This window comes from Rhinatrema bivittatum, chromosome 19, assembly GCF_901001135.1.
Source record: "Rhinatrema bivittatum chromosome 19, aRhiBiv1.1, whole genome shotgun sequence".
Lineage (NCBI taxonomy): Eukaryota > Metazoa > Chordata > Amphibia > Gymnophiona > Rhinatrematidae > Rhinatrema > Rhinatrema bivittatum.
The window spans coordinates 30571086-30592058 of NC_042633.1; the positions used below are offsets into that span (position 1 = coordinate 30571086).

The window sequence follows — 20973 nt, forward strand, 5'->3', positions numbered from 1 at the left end:
TGTTGCCCTCCTTTCCCTGTAAGGCCCGAAACCATTTTAGCAGCACACTTCTGAACTGGGTTGAGGTGAACAAATGGCCACTTGCATCTGTAGCTTTATACAAATACTAACATACTGTGATTTGTTTTTTTGATCTAATCTTCCCAACCCACTTCCTATTGCCCTTACAAAAAAAGATATCAATTTTGAAAAAAACTAGAGGTATGATTTACAAAAAATCTTATCCTGAGTTAGTTAATCATTTATGATTAACTCATTACTGAATTCCTTTTTATCTGTTATCATGTAATGGGCCGGCCATGATACGTTTTATTGAACCAACACAGGAATTATCCAAAATGTTGCTGTATTTGAGCTTTTGAGATTACAGATATGATTATAAAACTCTTGTGGTATTGGTGTTTCATGTACTAGAGTGTTTGCTAATAAATGTAATGTTGTTTCAACGAAAGATATCCTAATAACATTGATGTGACTAGAAGAAGAAGCCTCAGTCATTCGATTATGTATCTTGGCATTACAGTCTTGCATGCAAGATTACATTTCATTTATCTGTAGAGCTTCCAGGAATAAAATTAACTACTGGAAACAGTACATCCACTGAATATCTGGTTCTATCTGCCAGGACCCCGTCTCTTCTTATGTTGTGCTATTTGTATTGTTCTTTTCATTATGTATGCTGTCTCGTTCCCTGCCCCCAAACCTTGGAGAGCGCAGGTAATAAATATTTTAAATAAATAAATAAAATATACAATGGGCATCACCTTATCAAATTTATTTAATAATTAGGGTATACCTTTATTAACATTGTCAGATATCACAATCTTAGAATCAGAACAGCACAGCAAGAAGGAGAGAGAAAGTGAAAATAGTCATCTTTTCTGGGTTTCACATTATGAAGGAGATAAATCACTAATTTACATATTATGGGGCAGATTTTAAAAGCCTTACGCACGTACGGGGGGGTTACGCGTGCCAGGCCTATTTTCAAAAGGCCCAGTGGCGCGCATGTAAGTCCCAGGGCTTGAAAAAATGGGTGGTCTGGGGGCGTGGCGTGGCCGGGGAATCGCGTGCCAGCAGTTGGCCGGCAGGCGAAACTTGTGAAATAAAGGTATGGGGGTTTTTTTTGGGCTGGAGGGCAGGACAGGTAGGGGAAGGAAAGTTATAAAATTGGGTGTACATTTGTGCACTCCAGGTAGCATGCACGTACATTTTAAAATCTGCCCCTGTCTGCTCATTATTCTAATTTTCCATTCATAGCAACAAGCTAGAATGTTAGCTACACTCTCCATCCTGCACATCTCTACATTGATCTAATATTGACTAGAAATTGGTCTAATCATCTCAAAATTATCTAGTCTATAGTGCCATCCAGTGGATGCAGTTTGCAAAAATCAAAAAGTTTTTACAGTAGTTTTCAAAACCTTGTACCTAGATTTACTATACTGCTAACACAGTGCAAGTATTTCTAAATGTTACATTTATACATACGGGTAGATACTCCCTTTCTTAATACCATGACTTCATAATAACGAGGAGAGGTAAGTCATTGTATCCTTATTTTCATGTTTTTATCACTGTCTCTGATGTTTGAAGATCACAGTCCTCTGGGGCTCCCCTCTGGTTCACAAAAGAGGCACTGGTGGTATGATCCTTTGCGAGCTTTATACAAAGAAAGAAACAGGTCCAAGAACCACAAATTTCAGCCCTTGTTTATCAGTAGGAGAATCCCCAATTTCTGGGACGTTCTGGGTGTTAAGTTGTATTTATATGGAGATTCTGGATCCTTGCAAAAAAAAAAAGCTATAGAGCAAATGATGTCTACAGCTTGGGTTTGTAACTGGTGTATCTCCTCTACTTCAGATACAACTGAATGTTGGACATGCCCAGATGACCACTGGCCTAATGAGATTCGAGACAAATGTCTGCCAAAAGTCATCGAGTTCCTGTCCTACCAACAGCCCCTGGGAGCAACTTTGGCCATTGTTGCCGTTGTCTTGTGTTTTGTCACCATCTTCATCCTTTTAATCTTCTGCCGGTTCCGGGACACTCCTATTGTGAAGGCCAACAATCGAGGCCTCAGCTATCTCCTCCTCTGCACTCTCATGCTTTGCTTCCTCAGTTCCTTAACATTTGTAGGCCTTCCCATGAAATTCACCTGCATAGCCCGCCAGCCTGCCTTTGGCTTCATCTTCACTGTCAGTGTCTCTTGCATACTGGCAAAAACCATCATGGTGGTCATTGCCTTCAAAGCTGTCAACCCCCGAAATCACCTGAGAAAATGGGTTGGGCCCAAAATACCCAACCTAATTGTTATTTTCTGCTCCTTCATTCAACTAGCTATCTGCACTTATTGGATTTCTAGCCATCCTTCCTTTCCTGAGAAAAACTCCAGATCTGAAAGTGGGAAGATAATCATTGAGTGCAATGATGGGATGACCATACTCTTCTACTGCATGCTGGGATATATGGGCTTCCTGGCCATCATTAGCTTCATTGTGGCCTTCCTGGCTAGGACATTACCTGACAGCTTCAATGAGGCCAAGTTTATCACCTTCAGCATGCTGGTCTTTGTGAGTGTCTGGCTGTCTTTCATTCCCGCCTACCTCAGCACACAGGGGAAGAACATGGTTGCAGTGGAGATCTTTGCCATTCTGTCTTCTGGTGCGGGGTTACTCTTCCTAATCTTTCTCCCTAAGTGTTACATTATTCTCCTACGACCAGAAATGAACACCAAAGAACACTTTCAAGGAAAAAAAATGCAACATGAAAAGAAAGTTTAGAAATTGAATGGCCGCTTGGATTGGCACGAGGGATATGACGCAGACTGGATATGCCAAATGATCTTTATATGTTGTCATCTACTACATCCTTGTTGATGGCTCGGTTGATTATGCACAGGCATACATCCGTCTACAGTTATCAATAGAAAAATAGTTATGCCAGTGTGTTTGGTTATTCATGCACACTCTTACCCATTGTGACCTTCATATATTGCAGATAGAGTCCTACCAATGTGTTAAGCATCATACACACAGCCACAACACTCAGTGTGATTTCCTCCTATATATATATATATATATATATAAAGAGAAACATATCTCAGTGGGGAACGCTATTGTATACTTTATCCCCACTTCTCCACTGCACACACACCAAGTACCACTTGGTCATCCAGCAGAAAAGTCAAGCCGCACAAGTTGGCCTTTATGTGAAGCATGTGGCAACAGAAAGTAGGAAGGGGGTGTGTCAAAGTGCCAAACAGATTTCTCTCTTTCCTTTGCCCTCCAGGAACATGCATCATGGAACACACTCATAACCCACACTGCAGGGGGTCCCCTCCTGGCATGCCCTTTATCCTCTCAAGTTTTATTCTGCTATGACACACAAAGCTGAGTGGAAAAGTAGAGGAGAAAGTCACCCATCCCAACTGGGATTCCACGTCTCCTCTTTTTAGGTGATTCCCTCACTACCCAGAGAAATAGCGTTCCCCAGTTTTTCACCTTGTTACAACCCCTCTCTCCCTGTGTGATACACTGTAGGAAACCTGAAGAAGAAATCTGTGAGATCCAGAGAGCTAAATTATCTTTTCTGTTGGTCCTTTGAAAGGTATCACTACCTACATTGTACATGAAGAACAGGAAAATATTTAGGGGGGGGGGATTTATGGGAGGGGAGGAGGGTTGAGGGTCAGAGGTCTGGCCAGAGGTCTGGCCACAGGGTGGCGGCACTGAGCCATGGCTAGAGGGGCATTCTGGAGTCAGATATTTTACATTTGCTTGCACGCTGCCCAAAGATTATAGTTGCATGTTCTTATGCACATCTGTCTCTGATCCTTTATATTCACACCAGTCTGTGCTTTTTTTTTTTTGAAAAAATAAAGGGTAAGCTATGATTCTTAACTAATTTTCTCTCTACTGCTTTTATTTCATTACTGTGTTGATTGTCTTGTGGTTCTGGAAAACACCAAGCCATTTGACTTTGATTACAAGATGAATGATTAGCAGGATGCCTACATCCATGGGGGGGATCTCAAACATCTTCACAGTCACAGCGCCTCAGAAATCAAAGTTTGTAGAGATTTAATTACGTATCAAGATTTAAGTACACCCCTTCTTCCATACAGGGGCAACCAGGAGAATAAGTTATTTCCAGTTAACAATTGGATGTATCGGGACTTACTTGTAAACAAGCAATGCATAATAGACAGCAAGATAAAGCAATAAGAAAAAAGAGGAATAAAGTAAAAACAGCTTTGGAAGAATAATGAGAGAGAGAGCGCACATCTGTATATGGTCAATCTGACACTATATAGGTACCACTGAAGAGGGGCACTTTGAATTGGGGTGGGTTTTTGGGGTTAGGATGAAAAGTATAACTGGATTGTTCTAGTTATACTTTTCATCCATTATAATGACTACAAATCTTTAGTGATGTCAATTTTACTATGAATACCTCAGAATGTTTCTGTAACCCCCCCCCCCCCCCCACCTTCCCAAATCCACCCCGATTCCAAGCTCCCCTCTACAGTGGTTCATACGTATCGAGTATCAGACTGACTCTATACAGAGGAAAGATTCTGTATACTTGTGTGAGTCCCATGGGAAAGGCTCTCTGTCCTTGCGCCCATCCTCCCAGAGCCATTCTTTCTTGCTTCTCCATACATCTTTGGAACCTAAGTAACTCTGACAGTTTTAACATTCTCTCTCTGTATGTCCATGGTGGATGTATTCCTTGCTGAGCACCAAAGCGTTAATCTTCCCATTTTCTGAAATGGAAAGCAAAAATAAGGAATCTGAAATGAGCACAAATTTGGGTGGGTCCTCCCATAGGTCCCTGAGGATACGTCAGGCTGTGATTACCAACAGCGCCCTGTTATTATAGGTCCTGCACCTCCTCCTCACGCAATGAGTGTAAGAAGGCACCTGCTTACCACCTTGTGTAATTGCAGCTGTAGGATTGCAGGGGTCAGTAAAACAACCTCCAGGGAGAGAAGATATAAACCCACTGGATCTGAAGGCAGAGCTGTGGCAAAGTTGTTTATTGGTGACAACTTTGCTCATTGCCTCTTCTCTCCAAATTTCAAACTGTGCTTGCTTGACTTTTGCTTGCTTTTTGTTTTTTTGTCTTTTCTATCTAACTCTTACTCTCTGTGTTTGATTTTTCTCTGGTTATTTCCTGGTCTTTTCTCACTAAAGTTTACTTTATAATTTTGAGGTTTTTCATATTTTCTTTCCTTGTCTCTTATCTCTATATTTTGCTCTGCTTGATCTTTCAGTGGTCATTTTCCTGGTCTCTAGATCTCACTCTGTGTGCTTGCTTCCTCTCTACGTGTGCTCCACTTTATTTTTTTTTGTTTTCCCTCCCTTTTATTTCTGCGTGTTACGTGCTTCCTGATTAAAAAACAGAGAGTTTGTGACAAAGGCCAAAGAAATGAGGCTTTTTGATTTGCTGACTCTCCTGTTGCTTGCTGCTCCTATGGGGGAACCCACAGCCCCAGGATGTAAGCTGGAGCTCCGGGAAGTGGTGCCCTTCTCCAGCGATGGAGACTTTGTCCTAGGGGTGATATCTGCAGCTCACGCTGGCGTGGTTTACCCTGCGCTCGACTTCAGAGAGACCCCTCGGCCAGCACGCTGTGAAGAGTAAGGCATTCTGACTGGGAATTCTGTTCCAAGATAGTGATCGAGGTTCATAAACTTTGAACCAAGGGCACAAGGCCAAGCCGTGCCAGCTAAAGCTGGACATGCGTTGGAATGATTATCAACCCGGTGACTTTTAGTTTGGGTGATGTTTATCCCACCAAGTATGGCCAACATCTGGCACAACCGGGTAATTCTTTCAACATGATTTCAGATTTCTTTCCCCAGTGAAATTCCTCAGCTTAACACATTGCAATCCTGTTGCCTATCCATTACTTTGCTTGTGTAACATATCTAAAAAATCACCAGCTCTTCAGTGGAGAAAGGGAGATAAACAGGGCTATGATAGCATACGGTATAAATATACAAGAAGGCAAAATACAGAGATTTATGCAAAAGGCTCTTTAAGAAAAATGGAACTAGTAGAAGGTAAGGCCAAAATATGAAACTGATTAAGGATCAAGTTACTTTTAAAATCAAAGAGTAACTTTTTTTTTACTGTGCAGGTGATAAGGCACTGCAACAGTCTATACTTGGAGCCCGTGGAAGCATTTTCCCTAAAGGAATTAAAAACTGAGTGAGGCAGGCCCTTCACTGTCAGTTGAAGCACTTGTAAGAGGGTTGGAGAACTTCCAAAGCCAACAATGAGTATCCAGTTATCCACACGGATTCTAAAAAATTGCCTCTAAATCATTGAATATAATCCATCTCTAACTGAACAACTCAGTTAGTAAATATTAACCATCAATCATTCAACAGTCATAATCAGTCATTAATCAATGCATGCACAATAACATCATTATATTTTATTAAAATATTTAATTCAAGTATTCAAACTCTGAATATTAACCATAAGTCAATCAAAGATCAATCAAAGTAGTTATTAGTCAGAGATTTAAATGTTGCATGAACCTTTGCTTATATGAAATCTCTATAAGACAACAGGCCTATGAGGACCAGAAATATTTGGCCTATATTGGGTTCCATAAAAAGATTTCATGTTTAATGAAATGGTATCTTCCAAATAGTAAAGCATGGTGAAGGAAGACTGGTTTATTCCTAACAGATTTCAGACCCGGTATTACCGTGACATATTGGCCATCATGTTTGCCATCGAAGAAATTAACCAGAGCGATCATCTGCTGCCAAACCACACATTGGGTTTCCATATCTTGGACTCTTGTTTTTCGGAGGTAAACGCACTCCAGGACACTCTGCTGCAATTGTCTGGGGGGAACCTAATGCTCCCGAATTATAAGTGCGAGGCTCACCCTGCCCTGGTAGGAATCCTCGGGGAGGTCATCTCTGCAGTGTCGATGGTCATGGCCAGGATACTAGGAGTTTACAGGATCCCACAGGTATGAAATTCCTCTTCGCTCTCTATTAACGACCCAGTGGGTTAATACTTGACCCCATTTCATCTGCACAGTTTTAGTTTTTTCCCTCACTGCATTTATGGACTTCCACATCCTTATTTTCAAAGGGAAACTGGAGCTACAAGTTCTTAGATCCAATGTGCCAAAAAACACAGGACAGACTAAGACTCTCCAGATGAAATGAAAACGCTTAAGGCAGCATTCATTATGCAAAGTAACAAAGAAGATCCCTTCATTGCCCCATTCTTAATGCTTGGACCAAATGAAAGCTTCCAAAGGGGAAAAGGAACAATGCCATTGTGATTCTCTTTACCCAACTGCAATTGGTCACACAGAGAGTCAGAGGTACAGATGGACATTAGATAAAGGGATTCACCCGGGATTGTACAGAGAAAGTCAAGGGCAAAGCTGGGCTGAGAAGTGAAGCACAGATAGATAAAGTGACTTGCATGACAGAACCCCCATTAGGACTGAGGCATGTAGAGTAAATAATCTAAAATGGCGGGGTGAGGTGGGGGAATGGTAGAGTGGTGTTTAAACATAAACTCAACTAGATCATAACTCTTGCTTGTAAACTCCATAAGGTAAATTCCATTAGGTGTACGAGTCCCCTCTTTTATCCCTTTAGGATGATAAAACTGGCCACACTGGGACAACAACCATGCATACTTCTCACTCATGGAGCTCTGCGCCAGTTTCCAAAGTGAAAGAATGCCCGTACTTTAGTTCTGGAACTTGCAGCTGGTACAAAGAGCTTGCATTCCCTTCATCCTGCTTTTTGCTATCTGTAGATTTTTATGTTTTGCTGGAAACGTACACAGAAAGAATGGAAAAAATGTCATCTACGCATGTATTTTCCCTCCCCCATTTGAAGCAGATCCCTGGAAATGTCTCCCAACAATGCCAGCTAAAAGTCCCAACGTGAGGACTTTCAGTTGCGTTGAGGGAGAGGCAATTTCTTTCTTTATCGGTGTTAATCACTTTGAAAATTGTCTTTCCCCTGCATTCCTTGATCCCTTCACCACTGCCCACTCAAGCTCCTGCTCTTTGTGAGGCTTCTAAATAGTGCCAAAGATACAAGACACGTTGCCTGGTTTCTGATGGTGGGGTTTGAATGCCCTTCCAGGTGTCATATAAATATTAAGCTCCTCAGCACAAAAGTTAAAAAGCTTTCCAAGGTTATCCCCTCTGGTGAAGTAATATTTTGCCTTTTATTCTTTCTGTACTTTCCAAGAACCTATACAGGGGTGGGGAGTGGGGGTGGCGTTGTTTCCAAAGGCTGCAACGTCCTTAAAGGTAGAAGATGCAGCAGATAGCTATGAAAGATAGCAGTCTACCTACAGTTGTTTAAAGCCGGTGCATTCAATTATATTTTTCTCTCCTCTTGCCCTGCTCCTCTAATTTAAAAGGGGGACTGGTCCACTTCAAATTATTAACCGACAGTGGGATCCTTGAATAAGACGGTGAACGCTTCGCCCTCAATCAACCCCTAATGGCGCTTTGACATTCTAGCTACTTTTAGCAGCGTAGCGCCCTCTTGGCAGCAGTGAAAATATCTGGGCTTCCTTATCCCATAACACTATTGTCACTGCGCCCTGGACGTATTCTTCCCTATGGATAGTTTACTCACTAGACCTGATGTGGAGTGATGAACTCTGTCCACAGATTTGTCTTAGGACCTCCAGCTCCCTCCACCTCTCCAACCTCTTTTGCCTTCAGCATTCAGAAAAGTAACCGACCTTTAGCTCCTTTCTTCTCTTGGCAGAGAAGAACTCTCTTTTGATCCTCTCCCTTTTCTGGTCTGGGGAAGAGCTAACCACTTTCATTGAAAAGAAAACCTCTGCATGCTTTCTGCTGGGCTGGCAGAAAACACTTCCTACCAATGTTTTTGCCCCACTAGGCACATTCCAGCCACTTCACAGTTTGAATTTAACCATGGTCTGGAGCATGTTCAATGGGGAGAAAGATGTCGGCAGTCTCCCCATACCCCTTAGAGGGAGCACCGCTTAATTCACAGCCAGAGGGGTACACACACCTATGCTAATACCAGTCTAAATTTAGGGAATAGATTATGCTACTAACCGGTTTCAGGACTAGACTAAATACATTTCAGGGTTACATATACAAATGGGATGATGGAAATTTTTCTCTTTATAGATAAGCTTCTCAGCGCAGCACCCAATGCTGAGTGATAAACTCCAGTTCCCATCCTTCCTACGCACCTTCCCCGCAGATACCCTGCAGCCCCAGGCCATTGCCAAGTTGCTCCGGCACTTCAACTGGACATGGGTGGGAATCCTGTTTTCCAACTCGGATGTCACGGACTTGAGCAGCCAGAAAATACGACAGGAGGTAGCTGATAATGGTGGCTGTGTGGCCTTCCTGGAGAAGATTGATGATCGCTACCCCAAGAAGAATCTGGCCAGGGTGGCAGAGGTGATCCATCATTCCTCGGCAAGTGTGATTGTGTGCGACTGCTACGAAATGCACCTGAAACCCATCCTAGAGCTCCTGTCCCCTCTGAATGTCACCTACAAGTTTTGGGTCTTCTCTGCAGGGTTAACTGCCAACCCCCACTTGTTCACGAGGGAATCTTGGAGGCTTCTCAATGGCAGCTTTGTCTTCACAGGCTCCACCAGCGTCATCCCTCACTTCACTGATTTCCTCTATCGCCTGCAGCCTTCTGTGTATCCATGGGACACCTTCCTCAGACTCTTCTGGGAAAGGGCATTTGGTTGTCAATGGAAGGATCAGAACACGACCCATGCAGAAGCTGGAGAAAATGTCATCCTGTGCACAGGAGAAGAGGACCTCAAAGCACTGGACCCAGAGATCTTTCAGCTGAATGATTTAAGCATTTCCTATCACGCTTACCTGGCCGTTTACGCTTATGCACATGCCCTGCAGAACATGATTTTGGATGGAGCCAAGGAAGCAACTTTTGGAACACTCATCGACATTCATAATATTGAACCATGGCAGGTATTTGTAATAATAAGTGAGATTTTTGTAAGACTAACATGTAAACAGGGGCTTTACACTTTAGGAATTTGGAAACATTTATTTATTTGTAAATGTATAGTCCGCATATCTGCAGTATTAGGCAGGTTACAAGTAATGCATATAATTAATGAAAATGAAAAATATTTACAATAAAAACAATAAAATCATTACCAATAAATACATAAACCAGTAGATACAATTACTAAAATCCACTTTTAGTAAGACATAAAGTGACAGTGACACACATGTACTGCCATGAGAAGATGCTCACAGATGATTATAAATAACATCCAGGGCTAGTTAGGTTAAAGTGCTGGCACTCAACTGATGAAACAAAACCTGGCAGCCCTTCCCAGACTATAATATCTGCAGGACAGAAATGTTCTTAAAAAGCTAATTCAAACAAGTATACTTTCCGCATTTTTCGAAATGAGACCATGGATGATTCATTTTTTCAGTGGTCCGGGTAACAAATTCCATAGCCACGGACCCGCAACAGAAAATGTCCTCTCTCTAGATTTCTTGAGGCGGATTTGTCGCACGAAAGCAACTGACAACCAATTTTGACATGAGGATCTCACCATGCGGGTAGGGCAATACCCTTTTGGAAGGCTAAAACGAGAAGGAGCTAAAACATGAGTGCACTAACAAAATAGTTTTGGGTTTCACTCACCAGGTGAAGGCGGGCGAGCACAGGGGTAATAAGGTCTTGAATACTAGATCCAGGATGCAAGTCGCGCAGCTGCATTATGTGACGGGCTTTAGTGGTAGATTGCGGTAGACCCAGATATAAAACATTATAGTAACCAATGACCGAGATTTCCAGCACAAAAGTCCGTAAATCATTTTCAATCAAAAATAGCATAAATGTTGCATCAACCTTAACTTATGAAAAGAATTTTGGACCCAATCTAAAATAACTCCTAATCCTCTAGCTAGCAGCCCATTAGTAGTTTGTATGCTGCATGTAAACTCCTAAAGAACTGGAGAGAAGAGCTAATGTTGCAGTGGCAATTCTTTTATTACAAATTGATTAAACTGGTCATTGATAGTTGGACAAAATCGCACATGGAGTCAATGGCCGAGGCAGAATTAGAAGTTTAGCACAGGAAGGCTAAGTGACTTCTCTAAGGTCACACAGAGCATCTGAGGCAGTGTTATAGCTTTCCTGACCCACAATTCAAATCTTTAGCCTCTAGACTCTAATAATAATATTTACTATTAATGTTATAGATGGAAAAACATGTTCTTGGCAATATGATGCATAGGTGAAGATGTACTAAGCATCCCCCCCCCCCCCCCTCATAGGAGCACAATGAGAAAATCCCTTTAGTATCTCTGGTCCAATCTAATTAAAGGACCGAGTCGCTAATTAATTCAGTTATCATGCATGCAAAATCCCATTGACTTATGATGAAGGGGGGCCAAGCTGCTGCTCCTCTGGAAGCAGAAGTGAACACCCCTAGGAAAATGTAAAAAGTCACGGTCCCCGCACAGATCTACACATTTGGGAGGGTCGATTCTCAGAAAGCCTGTATAGTTCACAAGTACGGGGGGGGAGCTTTTAATTTCCAGAAAGAAACAACACAGGGGAGGTTTGGCAAATTAGTGTCAGAGTTTGCACATTAAGTGTGGCCACAAACTTCTCCCATGCCGAGAGAGAGAACAATTAAAGTGTATGGTTCGGAAGACGTCATTCATGCACGCTGTTTTCCTACATGGAAGCATCACAGGCCCAGGCATGCTTCTAGAGGGACTGAGTGAAGACAATGTCTAGACAGGCCATTTATTTCTTTGATTAATATTCCGCTTTACAGCACTTCAAAGCGATTAGGTTAATGGCTTTGAAAGCTGTCCCCATTCTGCCTAATGCTCTTCCTTCATCACTGAATCCGACAGATCCTCCATTATCTGTGGGCCGTGCATTTCACGACAGAGGCCGGCGATGACATCTATTTCGATGCCAATGGAGACGTCCCAACCATCTTTGACATCATGAATATTCAGATACTCCCGGATGACACCAGTGAGTTGATGAGAGTGGGTAGATATGATGCCAGGAAGCTCCCAGGGCAAGAAATCAATCTGAACCTCACTGCCATCTTATGGAACCAACGGTATAATCAGGTAAGGTGCAGAAAATGCTGAGGGTATACTTTTGCTCAATTCTTTCATTAGCATCTATGCAATCCTGAATTTATGCACAGACTTACAAGGCCTGGGCCTAGGTTGTCAAAATTTGGGAGGGTAGCAAGTTTCCTGCTGCCCTTAGCCCTGCAATCCTGCCTCAGACGTTGGATGGCATCCCTCCTGCAGTTGCCGCCACTGCCACCTCTCACCCTCCCCAAAACCTTGGCTCCAGCATCAATCTTCAAAGCACAGTAAGTGTGGAGACTAAGCTGGAGCTCACAGGTCCCGCCCCCTCTGGTCTTCAGTGGGAGTGGGCAGGGATTGTGAGCTCAGGCTCAGCCCCCACGCTCACTATGCTTTGAGGATCGCCACTAGAGCCGAGATCCAGGGGTTCCGTACAAATCTTGGAGGTTGGGGGGAGGGGGAGGAAGCAGCGTGGCACTGGTACTGAATCGGTGCCTAGGGATGGCAGCCGACCAAATCCATTCCTGCATCGGTCATAGATTAGGCAACAGTATCTGTAATGGATCACCATTGGTTCATCTTTTCCTAAGTCTGCCTTGATCTCTTATTCCTGTAGGTCAATTTTGGGAATCTTTCTAGATATTGAGGCCAATTTTCAAAGGATTTAGGCGCCTAACTTTTGAAGTTAGGCTTCTAAATTGGCCCTTTTGAAAATGTATTAGGCCTGAATGCCTACATTGAAGCTCCTAGTTTCATTATCGCCCTAAATTTAGGACCCTAAACTCAGGGTCTCAGCAATTATTTCAATATCAACCCCATACTTTCTATTATTGTTTATAATATTACCTTTCTCGTTCAATGAATATTTAACCTTTTTTTTTCTTCATTTCTCATCCTATCTTGTACTATTACAGCCTTTAATGCATTCATTTCTGAATTCTGCTGACATCTTTCTTTTGCGTAACTGACAGAAAACTGTGGCTGCTGCCATGACTTTATAAAATTTAAGTTGCATTTCTTTTCTGGTTTTCCTTTTAAATGTTCTGTGAGTGGCACCCAATGCAATTTATTATGCCACTGTCGCAGCTGAAAGTGATGTCACAACCAAGGTCATTAAAATGTAAAAGCTGGTTCAAGAGCTTGGTTGTCAATGACCATCTTAGTTCTAGAAGTTTTGTTTTTCCTTTAAAATCCCTCAACTTTGTTTACTTTAAGGATGATTTGAGATTGTAGTTCTGGCAGACTTAATGCAATAGATCAGCTGATTTTTGAGATTCATTTTCCAATCCTTTAATTTAGACCTTAAGGGGAAGAATGGTCCTGATAGGCATGAATGATGCTGAAATGTCAAACCTGGTTCAGTTAAGAAAAAAAGGGTAAACCAGATCATGGTTGGAATGAAACTGGAGGGGCCGGGTGAATGGAACAGTCTCCCAGGGAGGTACTAGTAGAAAAAATGATTATGGAATTCAATAAAACTTGGGGCGAGCGTTAAGGAACCTTAGAAGTGGTGGAAGGGAAAAGCTGGAGATCAACAAAGTCTATGGGAACTGCAAGACGGGCAGACACAACAATGTATGAGAGCAGATAACAACCACAAACGTATGTATCCATAGTCTGATACTCTTATAACCTACAGGCCCCTCGCTCTGTCTGCAGTGAGAGCTGCCCTGTTGGTTACAGGAAATCTGGAAGGATGGGCCAGCCCAGCTGCTGCTTTGACTGTGTTGCTTGCTCCGCTGGACAAATAGCCAATGAAACGGGTGAGCCACCTCTGGCCCGTCTGACCGCGTTGGGATACTACCGGGCCACGGCTTTGACCGTCAAGGCTACAATGTGGCAAGAGATGGACTTGCATGGATGAGTTGGTCCAAACCGTTTGGATTTCAGAATTGCCAAGGTTACACACTACATCCTTTGTCATTAGGTGCAAGCTAAGCCTGTGTTCATTTTATACCTATTGCATGCTGGGACTTGTAGTTCTAATTTTTTTCACAAAGGCAAAAAAAATGCAAGTCAATAGATACAATTGGGACAGGCGAAGAACTGATTTAGTCTATCTCTGATGGCATAAAACAATGAAAGCCAAAGGGGACTCAAAAGTTGATGAAATCTAAACTAAAAAATGAGGCTGTCAAATTTATTTTTTATTTTGTATTTATTTTGCGTGGTAGCTAAATTTATGGCACCAATAAACTCTAAATACTAATAGTATCATACATAGACAATAAACTGTTACTGAATATTCAAAAGCACAGTTCTGACATTATAAACTCAATTTTTTAATCATCAACCATTAGTAGCACCAGTTTGTAATTATTGTGTGAAATTATTATTTTTTGTTGCAAATATGTTTTCTCCAAAAAACGTATCAAGGCAAGTTCAATAAAGTCTATGGCTCCTTCATTCCATGAATCTACTATCGTACTGTATATAGTCCATGGATCACATAGCAAACAGAGGAGGTATCCTTCTCCTCAGACGACAGGATGCCATGAGAAGAACCAACTGTCTAAATCTGTCTTGTCATGCAGATGAAAAGATAATAATCAATGCTAGCATTTGGTATCTACGACGCCTGCTTCATGGGGAACATGTTTATTTCAGCCTGCTGGACAAAATGTCTCCCAATTATACAAAGGGAATAAAGTCTTTGGACAACCATATCTGCCCATCACAGTCCCCATCATTCTGGGCTCTTGAAAGGAACCCATCTGTGAGTCGTGTCCACAATGAAGACAGCCAGATACAGAAATGTTCTAGAGGGTAGGCGGGAAATGAGGTGCAATTTTGTAAGAAATTAGGCCCTTGTGTTCTCCCATACACACACCAAACTGTTTGAAGGCAGAGGAAAGGGGATTATTGGGGGACTGGCGTCTCCCTGCATCCCCTTTAGGGATGTGCAGAGGGAAAAAATTTGCTTCGCTTTGTTAATTTGTTTTTAGGGAGCATAATTCTTATGTATATAGGAAGTTAAATAAAGATCTAGCTGGATCAAAGCCTTTGAAAAGGTAGCAGACTGAGTGGCTAAATTAAGCCACCTAAGTTTAATTGAGAAGGCCAGGGGATTGGGGATAAAATATTAGATGGCTTGCAGTGATTTTCAGGCTAGCTGCCTAACCCGGTTAGACAAATCTGGGCACTGCAATAGGAAATCTAAATCTGGCCAGCTATAGCACATCAAGTCTCTATCCCGCCTCAGCCTAGTCCCATTAGTTTAAAAACAAAAAAAAAATGTAGTTCGTTTCATTTGTTTTTCATTTTACAATGAAGTCAATGGGGGACGGCCCCATTGACTTCATTGTAAAAGAAAAACAAGCCTGGGATCTGGCCGAGGCAAAGTCCTGTTACCTAGGCCTTGGTTTGATAATGGGTCCCATGCCTAGGCCTGTGCCTCAGTGATCTGGCCTTGAGCCTAGACCTTGACAATTGAGACCCGGCCTCCACTCAGGCCTAGACCTCAGGCCTGATGCCAGACCTCAGGTCTAGGCCTGGGCTTTGGTGACCAGGGTTCAGCCTTTGCCTGGGCCCCAACATTGGGCCTATGCCTAGGTCCAGGCCTTGGCAATGGGATTCAGCCTCAGCCAGGCCCCAGTGTCATAACTAAGCACTGGCAATGGGACCCAGCCTTGGGCTAGGCCCTGGACATGGGACTAGGCTAAGACCTGACACTACTGGAGGCCCATTATTTTTTTTGTGAACAGATACAAAAATACACGGAAATGTTCATGTGTTTTGTCCAAAGCCTATTTTTGGTTTGTATCATTCATTATGTTTACACATCCCTATCCCATGATAAACATTTAAATTGGATGCAGGGGGAGGGCTTAGCGGGATAGGATAGAGACTTGATGTGCTATAGCTGGCCAGATTTAGATTTCCTATTGCAGTGCCCAGATTTGTCTAACCGGGTTAGGCAGCTAGCCTGAAAATCACTGCAAGCCATCTAATATTTTATCCCCAATCCCCCGGTCTTCTCAATTAAACTTAGGTAGCTTAATTTAGCCACTCAGCCTGGTAAATTTTCGAAGGCTTTGATCTAGCTAAGTCTTTATTTAACTGCCTACATACATAAGAATTATCTACAAATATTGTTGTCCATGAGCTTTCAAGACCACAGATATCAAAAGCAGACAGAAGTGATCTTAAGAATTATCCAGAAATGCTCTTTTACATAAAATATTATGTTGCTCCAATAAAAGGCCTATTAACTTGGATTCAGGGTCGGTGCAAGAGTATTAGACACCCTAGGTTTTCTGTCTTGCACCCTCCTCCCCACCCCTGGTCCAGACCTCATTCACTCAGACAAGCCCCCTCTTACACACACTTGTTCCCCTTGTCTCATTCACACACACACCCTTATACAGACTTCCTCCTTCCCTCTCTCTAACACCATTGCTCTCTTGTACATACACACAATCCCTCTCGCTTACACACACACACACACAAACAGAGGCACCGCTCATGGCCCACTGAGACTCTGTTGCTTGTGGCCCACTGAGTCTCTACTCCTCTCAGCTAGTTCGCCTATTGGGATACGCTGGCCTTGCTTGGATTTGAATAGTGAAAGAATCCCAGAATCATGAGGAAATATTTCCAGTCTTATGGCACTGAAGTCTTGGCCTTAAGGGTTTCTCCTTTTTATTTGTAGATCTTCCAGGGATGAATCATATAGTTCATATAGGACTTTTGGAGCTTTAAAAGGTTATAGCACAGATGGCACTATTGTCTACTTAGCTTGGGTTTGTGACTGATGTTTCTTCTCTGTTTTAGATATAACTGAGTGCTGGAAGTGCCTAGAAGATCAGTGGCCCAATGAAAGTCGAGACAAATGTCTTCCGAAAGTCACTGAATTCCTGTCCTACAAGCAACCTCTGGGAGCAGCCTTGGCTGCTGTTGCCATTGTCTTTTCCTTGGTCACTATCCTCATCCTCTCTATCTTCTGCCGGTTCCAGGACACTCCCATTGTGAAGGCCAATAACAGGGGACTCAGCTATCTACTTCTCTTCAGCCTTGTGCTCTGCTTCCTCTGCTCCTTGCTGTTTGTTGGCCTTCCTGTGAATCTTACCTGCATGGTCCGCCAGCCTGCTTTTGGCCTCATCTTCACTGTCAGTGTCTCTTGTATATTGGCAAAAACCATTACAGTGGTCATTGCCTTTAAGGCTGTCAATCCCAGTAATCACATCCGAAAATGGGTTGGGTCCAAGATACCCAACTTTATTGTTGCTTTTTGCTCCCTCATCCAGCTGATTATCTGCACATATTGGATTTCTAGTCACCCTTCCTTTCCTGAGTACAACACCAGATCAGAAAGTGGGAAGATAATCGTTGAGTGCAATGATGGTTTGACCATACTCTTCTACTGTATGCTGGGATATATGGGCTTCCTGGCCATCATTAGCTTCATTGTGGCCTTCCTGGCTAGGACGTTACCTGACAGCTTCAATGAAGCCAAGTTTATCACCTTCAGCATGCTGGTCTTTGTGAGTGTCTGGCTGTCTTTCATTCCTGCCTACCTCAGTACACAAGGGAAGTACATGGTGGCAGTGGAGATCTTTGCCATTCTGTCCTCTGGTGCAGGGTTACTCTTTCTAATCTTTCTCCCTAAGTGTTACATTATTCTCCTCAGGCCAGAGATGAACACCAAGGAGCACTTAGTAGGAAAAAAATACAAAACGAAAATGAAGTCGAAGTAACATGCCCAGAAACTTTATGGCCTATTGGAGGCATGCATTACCATAAGACGCTAAAGAGCATGAGTTAATGTGGACGGTATTGTAAAAACACAACTACATTATCTAGAGATGTAGTTTCTGTGTTAATGTATCGGCAAAGCATTTTGCATGCATATAAGTAAGGGTAACTAATAAGCATCGATTTTGTGTTAAAATTATTGCAAGCTAGTTTGCATGCGTTAATTGCTATTGCAAGCAGTAAACACATGTTAACAGTTCCCTATGTGCAAAGTGATGCATGTATGGAAGAGCAACCCAAATTAAAGCTACAGAATGCAAGGTTCCAAATTAGGAGTCATTACCTAGGTAAAGGATCTAGGCATCATCATTGATAATACATTGAAATCTTCTGCTCAGTGTGCAGCAGCAGCAGCCAAGAAAGCAAATAGAATGCTTGGGCTTCTTAGGAAAGGAATGGAATATTAAACAGAGAATATATAATGCCTCTGTATCACTCCATGGTCTGACCGCTCCTTGAGTATTGTGTGCAGTTCTGGTCACCAGATCTCAAGAAAAATATAGCAGAGTTAGAAAAAGTACAGAGAAGGGCAACCAAGATGATAAAGAGGATGGAACAATTACCCTATGAAGAAAGGCTCAAGAGAGCTGAGACAGCTGAGAGGAGATATGATAGAGGTCTTCTAAAATATTGAATGGAGTGGAATGGGTAAACGCGAATCATTTGTTTACTCTTTCAAAAAGTACAAAGACCAGGGGACACACAATGAAGTTACTAGGTAATACATTTATGACAAATAGGAGAAAATAGGAAGATTAACTGTGTAATTGAACCTGGACCGGATTATGGAATAGGTTAAGCCTTGTCCCACACAGTAAGTGTTTGTAAAGTTATACTTGTAGATGCCTGCAATGCATAAGTCAGGCCCATAAGTAAAATAAACCTTTAATGAGACATTATTACTGAGCAGACTTATCACTGCAGTGCTGGGGCTCCAATGTAGCATTAATTTACATCCACCAAACTGACTCCGCCCCTGGCCCCACCCACTTTTTAGGATGCAAACTTTTGGTACCTAGTCAGTGGATATTTTCTGCCAGGTCACACCAAATCACTGACTTGCAACCTTTTTGAAATGACTTCCTTTCCCCAAACAGTTGGAATGGAAGTGGAGGCTGATGCTGGCCCCGACTGAGTACTGTGTTTTTTTTGTAAAGAAAATGACCAAATTATCTAGTGAAAATAAGCCTGTAATTTTAAATATTCCGGCCTCATCAATTTTCAAGGGTGCCTGTCTCCCAAAGCAAAGCAGCTAAACTCTTTGAGAGTATATGGAGGCCCATTCTCTCCTTCTCTATTTCTTTATCAATTTGGATAGATTAGCACATACATTTCCATATTTATACCAACACCAGCTCTACCAGGTCTATTACCCAACCTCTCAACCATGTACCTCCTCGTGCCCTCTACACTATGCCCCAAGCATGTTTAAATTCCATTACAGTGCTGACCTCTGCTAATAGGCCATTTCAGGTATTATCTTACACTGGTTTTTATCCTCCCATATTTAATCCAACATAAAGGCCCCTCTCCCATGTCTAGTCACCAAGCTTTGTAATAATCCAGCTACTATGCAGCTGGACCTTTGCTGCTAGGGCTAACTGCTTTGACTTAATGGAAAAGCAATATATCATATTTGATTAAACTAAACCAAATTTAATTAAACTAAACTAAAGAGTTTAAAACTATGGTTGCTCCACGCAGGTTACCCCTAATGTAGCCATTATTCCGTTATGGTTCTTACCATGCCCTACCAAAATGGTTCCTGAATCTGTACTGTAAAATGTATGAGATAAGATGTCAGGATCTGAATAAGTATCCCACAGAGAGGGAATATGAGAGAAATATTCAAATACCTCAAAAACATGCACAAGAGGTAATCATTGTTCAGCAGAGAAGAACAAGGGGGTCATAGTATGACTCGGCAGGGGATGGATAGGTTCAGGAGTTATTTAAGGAAATATTTCTTCACCGAAAAGGTGGAAGATGCAGGAAACAGCCACTCAAAGGAGGTGACGGGGAAAATGGGATCAGAATTGAAGAAAGCCTGGGACAAGCATAGAGGAGCTTTATTGTAGGGAAGCGAAGAGTAAATCCAGAGACCACGTAGGGTGTGCTGCATTGGCAGATAGGCCTGGAGGGTCTTTATCTGCCATCACATTCTGTGTCTGTGCTGCATTATCATAAAACAGGACTTTTGCATTCCATGCAAAAGAAAACAGCCTGAAGAAAAGGCCACGTTCCATAAACATTAACGCTGCCACTGGTTCCTTGAAGTAACAAGAAGTTTTTAATTAGATTAGCTTCAGAACTCTGCTTCTAATTAACAGCTAAGCAACCAAAATGCCTAGTGACTCAAGAAGCATCTTAATGAACTCCCGGCAGATCAGCTGGCAAGCTCAAAGAAACTTATTCTTGTTATAAAAGTTACAACCCTGATTGGGCTTGTATTTAATTAATCTCCCAGGACTGCCTGCAGCAGCACTTAATCACTTCTGATTCTTAGGCTTAGCTAAAGTTGTTACAACCTTTAACTGCCTCTGCCTATGTTCAAACTATTAATTTACGTTAGTGTATTCTGATGTGCCACTTGAAATATTTAAAGGTCCATTTTCAGCCTCCTGCCCACTCCTGGAACTCCCCCTTCTTATCCGGCTAAATTCTAGCCAGGAAATTAGTTACCCGGCTAAAATTTAGCCACATAAGGGCTAAATAAAGCCGCATAAGCCATTTAGATAGATAACATAGTAGATATCCATCGAAATGGCTTTTGAATATCAACCTCCACATGTTTAATATTTATGTATAATATGCATTTGATAAATTGCCTTTCTTTGTAAGTGATCAAAGTGATGTACAAAGCTAAAATGATAAAACAAACCAAATTCAAATATTTAAAATTATGTAATTTAAAGTAAATATAAAACAAATACATGACAACTTAAGCCAGTAGTTAAAATAACATAAAACCGATTAAATGTAACAGTAAAATATGAAAACACTGTTTCATCTGATGCTTTTGAATTAGAGATCTATCTCATGGTCATCTTCTCACCAAGGAAAGGGCTATGGGTATTGAACTTCCTTGGCATGATATATTGTAAGCC

General features: G+C 42.1%; 2 protein-coding genes across 2 annotated transcripts; both read left to right on the forward strand.

Moving 5' to 3' along the window:
- The first annotated feature begins 1817 nt into the window (after window positions 1-1817).
- Window positions 1818-2783, forward strand: LOC115080328 (vomeronasal type-2 receptor 26-like). Its single transcript, XM_029584478.1, has one exon. The coding sequence runs from the start codon at window positions 1818-1820 to the stop codon at window positions 2781-2783; it is 966 nt and encodes a 321-aa protein (XP_029440338.1).
- A 2650-nt stretch (window positions 2784-5433) lies between these two features.
- LOC115080329 (extracellular calcium-sensing receptor-like) lies at window positions 5434-17808 on the forward strand. The gene is made up of 6 exons (XM_029584479.1): window positions 5434-5642; window positions 6706-6997; window positions 9173-9997; window positions 11918-12145; window positions 13752-13875; window positions 16886-17808. Exons 1-6 carry the CDS (start codon window positions 5434-5436, stop codon window positions 17806-17808), a joined length of 2601 nt encoding a protein of 866 aa, XP_029440339.1.
- The last annotated feature ends 3165 nt before the right edge of the window (window positions 17809-20973 follow it).

Excerpts from the sequence above, each read along its gene's own strand:
- LOC115080329 (XM_029584479.1), top strand. The coding sequence starts at position 5,434 with ATGAGGCTTTTTGATTTGCTGACTCTCCTGTTGCTTGCTGCTCCTATG. Across the intron at positions 9,998-11,917 it reads ATAATATTGAACCATGGCAG|ATCCTCCATTATCTGTGGGC; the intron begins GTATTTGTAATA and ends TGAATCCGACAG. Across the intron at positions 12,146-13,751 it reads GGAACCAACGGTATAATCAG|GCCCCTCGCTCTGTCTGCAG; the intron begins GTAAGGTGCAGA and ends TATAACCTACAG.
- LOC115080328 (XM_029584478.1), top strand. The coding sequence starts at position 1,818 with ATGTCTACAGCTTGGGTTTGTAACTGGTGTATCTCCTCTACTTCAGAT.